The following is a 12205-nucleotide window of genomic DNA, read 5'->3' on the forward strand; positions in this document are numbered from 1 at the left end:
TAAGTTTCATGTTCTTTCCTGACAGTACACAAATATGAGAAAATAAAGTTGCTTTTTGTCCTCCCTTAACCTACACTGAACGGGTGGTACAGTACTGTACTGCTCATTCAAAAGCCCAGTGGCCGGGCGGTACAGTATTGTGCCAGCCATTCAATTGATTTAGGCCTAATAATTCAAACGCCCCGGCATTGGGACATTCAAGGCTAGAATTCCCCCGTCGTGGATGGGTTAAACCAGCAATATTGCTATCACATTGAGTATAAAGAAAAAATGACTTGATATGGACCCTGAACTACAATTTTAGTCAACTGCAGAATTTATAGAGACTGTGATATGACAGATTTAAGTCTCTAAAAACAGTAAATAACACAAAAATGGCTCTAGCTCTACAAGGGAGTAAGAAAAATCAAGGTATATTGCTGAAGTTGCTTCGCTCAGAAATAAAACAAATCCTGGAGCTTGAGTAAGCAAATCTATACCTGTCGGCAACGAGTTAAAAACACTTTATTTGCTCTCCACAATGTGCAATAATAGGATACTGAAGTTAAGTAGGCTTTAAAATACTGTAAAGATACTCTACCATTTCATGTAATATGTAACACAAACAAATATACCCTATTCATGTTCAGTTCAAGTAAAAAATGTTTCCTTTGCCTGTTAACAACAATGGAGGTTTTGGGTGTGCTTGGACATTTCGCCAAGGTATTTTGAAAAGCACAGGCACACCAGTGACAAGTCACTACGCACCCAATCACTCGGCGAAACAGCCAGACAAAGGCTTGACAAGGCAGTCACGTCAGTCTTTAAAAAGTTTGTTTATTCATGACAATGATGATATGCAATGACTCATTTACAGTAAAAATGTGAATTAGCCATTCAAAAACATAACAGTCCTCTTACTTGAAGTTATGGTAGCAGTGAAAGGAGTTTGGTACAAAGAATAATAAAAAAACAAGGAAGAAAATTATTAAAAACATTCCATTTGGTTGGTGATTTAGTTTTACTTCTTTCTATAAATACATAGATAAATAAATAAATATCATTAATTAAGTGATTCATGTTAATGTATGGGAAGATGAATATGCATACATAAATCTGATAAATAAAAATTAAATAAATCAAAACACATACACACACACATATATATGTTCATGAACACTTGCTAAGATCTTGTGTTACTGTATTAAAGTAATTATTATTAGGCACTGCATATGGCAACATTTCATTCAAATATACTTTTCCATATTGTTTCTCCATACCTCAAACATTCATAAGACTTTTGCTCTCAAGTAAACTACAGCACAAGGTCTGCATTCCTGAGTAACATAAAAGGTAAGATCCACACTCCTGACATTCAATTATACGCCCTGTTTAGCTGCTCGAAGCTTTTGTCGTGATCTGTTGAAGGCATCTAAAACTGCGCGAGTTGACAACTGCCAACTGGGAGCATTCCAAGGCACGGCTGAATTCCATGATTCTGTGTGAGAGGAAAACTTCTTGGGTATTTTCATTTTCAATCAGGTAGTGTCAAATACATAGGATATGGCATCCTAAAGTGCAAAGTTTAAGCAAACTATTCAACAATTAAGGACCATTAATTGGCCAATCTTATAATCCTTGGTTATCATCACTAATTTTTATTAAAATCACATAGATTTAATATACACTGTATTCGCATGTATTGATGTGTAATTATCATTAACACAATTTCCTCTCAATAGTAACAGAACAGCTTTGACTTAAAAATCACTACTTACCCGTTATTTTTGAGTTTGATTCAATGAGGGTGTTGGTTCTAAGTTCAACTGTGCCACTAGTCACAGTCCTAAATCCCAAGCGACTCTTACGCCCATTCTGCAGACAAAACTGAACCTTTTAGAACCTGCTGGTTAATGTGCTTCAGTCCTACCTCAGACAAAGTCTTTGGGTCATACAATCCTTCAATATGCCTTTATAAAAAATAAAACACATTTTATATATATATATATATATATATACATAGATAGATAGATAGACAGGTAGATAGATTGATAAATAAACAGATAGATAGACCTGTTACCCTGTAATTATATAATCATTTCACTTTTAGGTGGTCAATTGTTAGCATTCAAGCATAAAAGTTGCAATTTTGTTACACTTCAATGTACACACACAAAAAATAGCATCTCATCTGCCATGGGAAACCTAGGATATAATCAGATCTTCGCACACACCTCAGAGCAATAATCAACAGCCAGATACGATGAATCCGCCATGAGCTGACATCCCCCAAGAAAGAACCTCCGCATTGACGCAATAGGTGAAGGCTGAGCTGGTCGCCATGTTCCCACTCGGTGAAGTCCGCTTTGCTTCCTCTCGTCGTCACTGTGCGAGTCATAGCCTGATGGGAATGTCAAACAGATGCAGTATGGGAAAATTTAAAACTTGATTCTATCCAAAGATCAAATTCAAAAAAATAATATTTAACATATGATCAATCAAACCAACTAATACTAATGACAGATTAGTAAAGGATTCACTGGCAGTCCACATGCGTTCCCTGTCCAAAACCATTCTACATACATATAATCTGTTACAGGAACACCGATTAATTTCAGAATCCTGAACTTACCAGGTGTTGGGAGAACAAAAGATGCATATCCTTCGTCCCTCTCCCGGCCCCACCAGTCAACAGAAAATACTGCCAGTAACATCTGTGGCCAACCTTTACCTGGCAAGAACAAAAATTACAAATAGCAGGATACATCACAAAATCAATAAATCAATCAATAAATCAATTAATCACACTCTCTTTTTTTTTTTTGGTCTCTCTCTCATGCACACGCACACGCACACACGCATAAGCAAACGCACAAACACAGACTTTCTGCATACTGACCTCCTTTCATCCGCGTCACATCAACAGCGAAGGGTGTGGAATAATGCACAGTTGGAATATCCTCTAGGTGTCCAACCACACAGGTAGGAGTGAAGCCCTCACAGTCCGCCCCTGAATTGTGTCTCCATCCTGCAATTCAGCATACAAGTCCATTAATATTTACCTGTACATTTTCAAAAACTTTCTACTTATATTTGGGTCAGGAGAACTAAAACTGAGTTACAAATGGTTTTGAATACCTATACATCTAAATGCCCAAGCGATTAATAGGGCTGGTAAAAAGTACCCTAAGCTATCACCAATCAAATTCTGCTCAGCATGCTGGAGCCCTTAGGGACAGGGATAAATCTGAGAAAGTGACTAATAAAATTATTACATCTCATGTAATAACACATACATTGCATGTGTTGTTCTGAGCATTTTTGTAGAGGGGGGCATACAATGTTGAGGGGGAGGTACTTAGAAGGTATCGGTTTATTAAAGCTTACAATATAAGGCCTAGAATACAAGAGCTACTTTGTAAAATTCTGACAAGCTAAGCTGAGGAAAAGAAAAACTTTATATATATTCTGTCATGAAAAAGATCATAAACCATTCTGGGAAATCACCATACTTCTTTCAAGGGAATTCCCTAATAATAAAAAAACAATTAAGAAAAACAAAACTCAGTCCTTCCACTATGGGCATTTTTTTCAGTTTCAGATCACTTTCGCATTCTAGTTATTCGCTCAGTTATGCAACTAATGCATCATACTTAGAGCTAATAAGTATCACTTTGATCATTTCTCAATATAGACTCATATATCATAAGTCTAGTAAATAACAGAAAATGAAACATCTTCAAATACCCATCCTAGGCAGAACATATGAAGATATAGCCCATCTTGGAAGGGTTAATAAAAGTATCATATATTAAAGTGCATAGTGCTTTTGCAATTTACCTGGAGGAAGATGTAGGACATAATGAAGGTACAAAGACGAAACATCTGTGAAGTGTTGCGCGCGACAAATCTCTCCTGTAACAACCAGTCTTATTTCACCTTCACCTAACTGCTGTGTGTTCCAGTCTAACCCAACTATTTGCTGCATTTCTTCCATACGCTGCCGTGATATCTAAAAATAGAGAGGTTAAGAAAGCAAATGTCTTATCTTGTTTAAAACTGTAATGTAATGTAACTTATACTATCTGACCATGTTTCCTTCTGTCTAAAAAAAATGTTCATGGACTTATTATAGGACTCTATATGTATCTTCAAACCTGTTTCTTTCACTTGTTTTAGCAATGAAATTTATTATGTGATCTTAAGTTTGTAGTTTACTATTTTTGAGATATAACAATTGGGCTTCACTGCATCTTCTTTCATTAAGAATTCAAGCTCACTTATACTTTTATATAACAGTCAAATTCACTCCAATATTAACCTGCTGAATCAACTCATTTTCCTTCTGCTTTTCCTCCAGAGGTTGCGCTAAAGAAGAATTTTCAACGGTGTATTCATAAAGAGCATTATCAGAGCCAAAACTCTCTAATCTGTGGGAAAAAATGGAAAGAGGAAAAAATGTAGACAAACTTCAAAACTCGTGGAAGTATAGACCAATTCAATTTCGATTCCAAAAATCTACGCAGAAAGATGTAATGGAAACAAGCACCCTTAGAAAGGAGTGTCTTACCTAAATGGTTTTGTATTCAGTTTGGAGAAGTCGGGTGAGACAGTCAGCTGACCATGAGAATTGTACCGTAGGGTGCACAGTACCACTTCGTGCGCTCTGGTTTCTCCTAGGCTGCATTTAATAGGAAAGTCATCACGTGCTTAGTAGAATCTCAAAGCATGAACTCATTTTACTTATGCTAAAGGATAATATTAATAAAACATAACTAATTAGAATTCGTGGAGAGATCATACATAATATGACTGTGCTAAGGATCCAAGATGCACCTTTTACAATTAAGTATAACCAGAGCAACAAGACAATACATTATAATTAGAGCAATTTCTGTCGAGCTTTAACATCAAAACTTCTCTCACAACTCACAACTCAGGTGGTGCTAGATCTGCCATGATGTAAAAATGCTGCTGTTGCGACTTGGTTACTTCTGTGCCGTTCTTCTCTCCCCCTTTCCTGCCATCCACCAGGGCTGCACTTTGACTAGCATTTCTGTAAAATGAGTAAGTACCTAAAGTTACAGGACATCCCATAAGTTACACTAAATATGGTGGGGTCTAGGAAGGAGAGAGAGGGGTGCCTATGCAAGGGTTGCAATGAGGTCAACTAATGAAATTTTCATTCCTAAATCTTTATGCATGTTATGCAACCCTACAATATCTATAAACAGGAAATGACCCTGTTAACATTCAATTCAAACTTACTAAACATATGCTCTTTTGCGAGTGTTACATAATTCCCTAGCTTGTCTGCAAGTGATTATTCTTTCTCTTTTATCATAATCCATTGTATATTATCAGTGTTTACCTTTCGCCTTCTGTTCTTTTCCTTTGTCTCACACACGTATCTGGTTCCATCTGCTTTGTTGTGCTGGCTCTGATGTGGATCTGAAATTATCTTGTGTATTAGTCTTATACTGGCATGTAAAAGGTCCTCTTGTTGCACATTCTGTATTGTAAGTCTGAATTTCAATTAGTTTACAAAATTTCTAATTTTATATATCCTCCTATACAAAGCAATACAAAACTATAAAGCATTAATTTTGAAACTATATTACAATATTTCTCTCTATATCTCTACACATTACACAACCACACTACAAAGTATTTAATTCCTGAATTTCCACTCAACAACTAGACGTATTTCTACATTTTAGTTACACAAACAATAATAAACAGTACCCCAGTCTTTCTAAATTACATATAATACTTAATTTTCCATAATCTTCATGCAATTGTCACAATCATACCACCAATCTTACTTGGCTTTGATAATTATCCTGGTGTGTATAAGTGAAAATTCTTCTCCTCCACTGCTTGCGTTTCTTTAATTTCACTGCCTGCTCGTGGTACGACTTATGTTGCGAATCCTCCGCGTATATAGGACGGCCATATTCCACTATCTCAAAAGGGCTGGAAAATAACTGCACATGAATCTCAGCTAATACTACTTAGCATTTTGTATGATGTGTTAGTTAAAACTGAAGGAATAACTTGTTTGCTCTTTAAACCAAAAATGCAGTATAAAAGTGATCCAACCCCAAGAAAAAGCTTGTCACAGAAGGATTAAATGCTTTAATCTCTATAAAATTATAGTGACAGTAAGAATATTATAATGATAGTAACGATTTTCTTGCAATATCCTACTCACTCACTCTCACTTACTTACTCACTCACTCACTCATTTACTTATTTACTTATTTACTTACTTAATTATTTACTTACTTACCAACTTACTTACTTACTCACTCACACACAAACAAATAAACTTTAAAATCGTAATTATCTGCGTCAAACATTGCAATCATTAATGTTCACAAAACTCACTACCTACCTTAACAGTTTCTGCTGCCACTTAATAACTTGCTGTTGCGTGTGTGAAGCGCCGCCATCGCTCGTTGAAGCAGTAGGCACAGAAAGATTTGCGAGGTTCAGGTCGACCTCTCCCACGGCCGGAGTATTTTCTACCACTCTCGGCGACGCGTCAACCAGCTGGGAGCCTGTGAGTTGCTGCAGGACTGTCCTGGAGAATTTGCAAGTCACATCTCTCGTTAACTTTTATCTTTCCTTCTTCAAATTCTTCTGATTAAAAATAGTGTGTAAGCAAATCAAAATTCATATAAATAAGTAGTGAAATGAATCATACATACAATAATAAAAAATAATAATAATAACAATACCAACAATAATAATACTGATAATCTTTACCTTATTCTGAGATTTTCTATTTGTTCTTTGGTATAATAGTAAGCACAATGATCCTTTGCGGGCTCCATGTTCCTTCACCTATTAAGAGAAGCAAGAAATATTAGTCTCGGCAACTCTGGGAGAGTGTATGTACATTTTATATTTATCATACAAAGCTAAAAGGCTTTATATATAACAAATAAACAAATAAATAACTCTAGAAGTGGCCGAAGTCATTGCTATCTATTAGTCTTCCTAGTCAATTCATTGTCAAATAGTCTAACTGCTACCTTACTAGAATAGGCCTATACATAGAGGTTTCAAGGTTTGTTGGCCTTTGCCGATGCGCAGAGGCCATGGAATCGCTTGATGTTATCTATTCAAAATTATCATCGTGATTATTTCTTCATCTTCAACAACCATGTCAAAGATGAAACATATCTTAGAAATATACCAATCTATCGAGTCTATTACGTACTGTTTTACTTGAATTCTAGGTAATGTGACACGGGTAAATTTTCCGAACAACGCCGCGTCGCTAAATACCACAAAAGTGGTATCGATGGATTCCTCTCAACCTCTACTATTCATATATAGTGAAATTAATGAGCGCTTGCACCCCTGAAGCCCACAATCTGGGTCCCGATAGTAGGGGAGGGCATGAAGTAGATCAGGGAAATTGCGGGGTAAAATATGACTTCCGGCCATATTTCGTATGCAAAATCTTAACCAATTACCTACCTAACTTTGCTTAGGTTTGAAGTTTTCCCTAGCCAAGGGGGGGGCTTCGCCCCCCACCCTGGACCCCCCCCCCCTTTTTAAGGCACTTCGTGCTACCTCGTGCTACTTCGGTATCACGAAAACCTTAACCCAACTACCTACCTCACTTTCCCTAGTTTTGAAGTCAGCCTTTGCGAAGAGGGAGCTACGCCCCGTTGTGGATCTCCCCTATTCAGGGCACTTCGTGATACTTATGATGCGTAATTAGTCCTGTAGATGAAAATGCCGCAACACGGATAACACTCACACTGCGCCATGATGACAGCAACTGAGTCTTCGTCTCATATATTCCTCAGGATAGGAAACTAGGACCGATGATGACGCGACCACTCAATAGAGGGCACTATAATTATACTGTAAATAATGGGGAATATTGCGCCATCTGTTGAGAGAACATAACAGCACATGCAGGTAATTCCTTGGGGGTATCCAGTCCACAGCTTGCTACTATCCGTAAATACGTAAACACAGCCATGTTTGAATTTCAGGGCGAGGATGGTGGATTCGGGATATCTTGCCCAAGGTATGTTGCACGAAGTGCCCTAAAAAGGGGGTGTCCAGGGGGGGGGGCGAAGCCCCCCTTTGGCTAGGGATTAATTCAAAACTAGGCAAAGTTAGGTAGGTCATTGGGTTAAGATTTTGCAAGCGAAATATGCCCCGAAGTAGGACGAGGTAGCACGAAGTGCCTTAAGAAAAGAGACCCAGATTGTGGGGTCCAGGGGTGCAAGCGCTCATTAATTTCACTATATATGAATAGTAGAGGTTGAGAGGAATCCATCGATACCACTTTTGTGGTATTTCATAACGCGGCGTTGTTCGGAAAATTTACCGTGACACGATACCAAGACGTTACTTTAATTGCCATATCAATCAAACCACAGATAAAACAGACTTAGCATCTAATATGTCTCTAACTAACGTCTGTGAGGTGATTCTTTATCTTTGTTATCATTTAAACATGTGACTCGTACCTGTCAGCTGACGACAACAACAACCGTCTGTTTGTTTGGGAAGTTAGTTCTGAAAACGACCACTAGATGGCATCGCTGAGGTCAATTTTGTGGGCAATTTGATTTTCAGAGGAAGAAGTTTGCTATTTTTTTGTTTTTTTTTCTACAGATGTCTAGATGCTATAGATTATTTACTGCCCATTTCTTTTCTGCCAAGGGGAAGAGGGGCTTTACAGAAATATAATGAGGGGAGTTTTTTTCGTTTTTTTTCTCTCTCTCTCTAGTCAATCCCTATTTTTCTCACTTGATGAAGCAATCAACACTTTTTTCTAATATAGGTTATATTTCTATATGTACATAAAATATAATATATATATATGATATATATATATAAATAAATATATATATACGTATATATATATATATATATATATATATATATAATATATATATATATACGTGTGTGTGTGTGTGTGTGTGTGTGTGTGTGTGTGTGTGTCTGTGTGTCTGTGTGTGTTGGTGTGTGTTGGTGTGTGTGTGTGTTTATATATATATATATATATATATATATATATATATATATATATATATATATATATATATATATGCATATATATATATATATATGCATATATAAATATATACTATACATATATATGTGTTTGTGTATATATATATATATATATATATATATATATATATATATATATATATATATATATATATATATATGCGTGTGTGTGTGTGTGTGTTTTCTAGCAATCTAACAGACTCTTCTCTCAATTTTATTTTCTGAATAATTAGAAATATTTCCAACCATCAAACACTCTTTCTGATAACAAGACTGCGTCTGACTCGAATAATTAGTAATTTTTTGTAATTAGACATTTCTCGTAATATTTTGACTTATACTACAGATAGTTTGGTATTTCCTTCTAGTAACAAGACATTTTCGTATATACTGTTTAATTTGGTCTGTTCGTTTGGTCTGTGCGTAAAATTTTGTAATATGTGGGAGATGCACATAATATTGTCGTAATTGGTTTAAAACCAGTGGGTCTGATATAATTAACAATTATGCCCTTCATCTAATAATCATGTATTTTCTTTAAATAATCAAACATTTTCTCTTTAAAAGTTGACATTGTCTTCTTATAATTTGTATTTGATTTTAATAATCATTCTCCTTTTCCTTATTTCAAACAACTAAACACTGCGGGCCTAAATTAGCGTAGTTTTATTGTACCACGCCTGTATATTTTCCAATGTAGATTCGAACACTGAATCCATGTATGCTTCCTTAATTAAAAGAAACCTTTCATTTTAGAGTAGATATATTCCGAGTCGAATTTTATATCAGTTTTCCCATCACGTCCTCACGGCAGTTTTGACTTACTTAATGAGGACGAAAATTGGTTGACCTTTTGTTTTTAATTGAGGGATATGAGATCTTTTCTAGCCTAACCACAAACACAACTTAGGTTCCTCGCATCACTAACAGAAATTTGGTAGTTCGAAAGGCATGTAATCTGTCCCCATTTTAATCTTTCGATTCCTAGAGGTTTGGAATAAATGAAACGTGAATATTAGTGCCGCAGACTTTGGTCGAATATCTTTTGAGTGCCTGTTCTTACCTACATTCAGTGTCACACTTCTTCCCCACGTTCGCAAAATGCATCATGTAGCAAATACGTTTTTAGTTATTCCAGGTTAGTCATAATAACCCTATTTTCTCCCTCTTCTTACGATAACACTATCAAATAAGTTTAACAATTCCTCAGCGGCAATTACCCATTTTTCATATGAACACCAGCTCTCTCTTGTGCTGAATGTTGATAAGGGTGAAATTGGGAAAATATATATTTCTACAAGGTAAGTTTCACGTCAGTTTCACATCTCGGCTTTAAATAATCAATTTCAGTCATGTATATTTCACTAGCTCTCCATTCTAGCCTATAAAATTTTCTCATTTATGCTGTTTTCTGTCAGATTTTCAAATACATACGGTCGATGGAGAATATCGTAGCATGATCCGTTGAATCAAATAAAGTTATTATTATTTCACTTCAGTAATCCCAGATACAGAATGAATACATAATGAATGGATACAGAATGAAGTCAACGTAAACAGAGGACGATAAACATACCTACATTACCATTCTCGTAAAATAATGTAAGACTACAATCCACACGGGTTCGAGTCCCGGATTTGGACCGAGTTGAGGAGGGTAACGATCACCACCATGGAAACCGATCCATTTTATTAATTTCCTTCAACTGGCGTGGGTTGTCAATGGGATTTGTATATCTATTGGGTTTATTTGAGGATTTCAAATAAGTCATACGATCTAAGATTATTTTACTTTTTTGTTTTTATGTAGTGGGGATCTATTTTTGAAATTGGTCTGTTAGTTTTCGAGATGAAATAACAGAGAATAGGAGGGTTTTACTCAAGACGATTTTTTATATATCGGTTTTGGGTTGTGGTTTCGTGCTATTTTTATGTCACATTTCACACTTTGAGAAGCAAAATATGCAAACCTTTTTTATCGCGTTCAGATGAATGGCCGAAAGAAAAACATGAGAAAAGAGATATTTGCATTGAAAATATACATACTCATATTTTTTTCTTTCATCTATATTGATTTGCTTTACTACCTTTATACTATTTTTCAAAGAATATATATCCATAACAACAATCCTGAGCGTGGAGTAGTTGATTCATTATTCTTTGGGTTCTATTGAAAAAAGTGAGAAAGGAAATTGCCCCAAATATGAGCAATATCAATATGCAAGGCCTGGCAATGGTAATGGTAAAAAGATCACAATTTCTTTAATTTGACTAAATTTTCCTCCTTCTTTTCTCGCTGATGTCGTTCCATCAAATAATTTTTATTTTGTGACGTTTGTGTCGGAGCATTTAGAGTTCCTGAATCTTCTGACCAAAGTTCAATCATAAGAGGAAGGCAGGGCTTATATGTAATGTTACGATGCCTTTCTCTTTCTGAAAGGGAATTAAGAGGAACCTGTATAGGGATGTGACCCCGAAGTTTTATTTTGTTTTCGTGAACTTCTATTTTTTTCCCTTGTGGACTATAGGTATACCACTCTTGTTCTAGCATTTGCTTTGATAAATAAATGTAAAGAGAAGTGTCAGGTTATACAAATATGTGCAACCTGCCTATCGAAGACCGATTGAAACCCAAGTAACAAACTCCATATTTGAAGGCACTGTGACGTCGTGCATGACTCAAGCAAAATCTTACCGAAAGTGGACAGGCTTGGGATACTTAGTCAGTGTCAAGTATCATGTTAGGACCATGAATTTCTTTACATTATGAGTTAATGCTCTAGCTTTGTTTCCTCCCTCAGTTGAAATCATCAAGTCCCATCTATTCAACTGATACATATGTTGACTCCAAATCGTGACTTTGATTGTAGTCTGAAATACTTTGAAGTGTTCTCTCTCAATTTCTTTGTAAGGATCTATATTCCTATAGCAACTGTGATTGAGAAAATATCTAGAAATGTAATTCATATAAAATATGTGAAGCACTTAAAGTGATACCTAACGCATGTCTGTTGGCAAGGGCCATTTTAGTTCGGGATAGATTTCATAAAAACGCTATAAAACACCTTTAAAAAATCCTCACATTCATTTTTGTGTATTTGTCATTTTTCATTTCTGAATATTTTTAGGAGGTTTCCAAAAATGCAAGTCACCATCTAGTGAAGATGCATTCGAT

General features: G+C 35.8%; 1 protein-coding gene across 1 annotated transcript; it reads right to left on the reverse strand.

The window, feature by feature from the left end:
* Nucleotides 1-981: 981 nt before the first annotated feature.
* Mks1 (Meckel syndrome, type 1) lies at nt 982-8548 on the reverse strand. Its single transcript, XM_043011576.2, has 14 exons — nt 8481-8548; nt 6751-6828; nt 6377-6565; nt 5805-5955; nt 5351-5430; nt 4913-5035; nt 4550-4660; nt 4301-4409; nt 3820-3991; nt 2879-3007; nt 2612-2710; nt 2214-2380; nt 1758-1854; nt 982-1477 (listed from the first exon to the last, which is right to left on the reverse strand). Exons 2-14 carry the CDS (start codon nt 6816-6818, stop codon nt 1359-1361), a joined length of 1614 nt encoding a protein of 537 aa, XP_042867510.2. The 5' UTR covers nt 6819-6828; nt 8481-8548; the 3' UTR covers nt 982-1358.
* Between the last annotated feature and the right edge of the window lie 3657 nt (nt 8549-12205).

This window comes from Penaeus japonicus, unplaced genomic scaffold (genome assembly GCF_977035675.1).
Source record: "Penaeus japonicus unplaced genomic scaffold, GWHDUDI00000001_assembly GWHDUDI00000029, whole genome shotgun sequence".
Classification (NCBI taxonomy): domain Eukaryota; kingdom Metazoa; phylum Arthropoda; class Malacostraca; order Decapoda; family Penaeidae; genus Penaeus; species Penaeus japonicus.

Bases quoted from the DNA above. Each gene is read 5' to 3' on its own strand.
- Mks1 (XM_043011576.2), bottom strand. From the start codon at position 6,818: ATGGAGCCCGCAAAGGATCATTGTGCTTACTATTATACCAAAGAACAA. The intron at 4,661-4,912 runs GTGAGTTGTGAG...TATTAAATGCAG, and splicing joins GATCTAGCACCACCTGAGTT to CCTAGGAGAAACCAGAGCGC. The intron at 2,711-2,878 runs GTCAGTATGCAG...TGTTCTTGCCAG, and splicing joins TGTGACGCGGATGAAAGGAG to GTAAAGGTTGGCCACAGATG.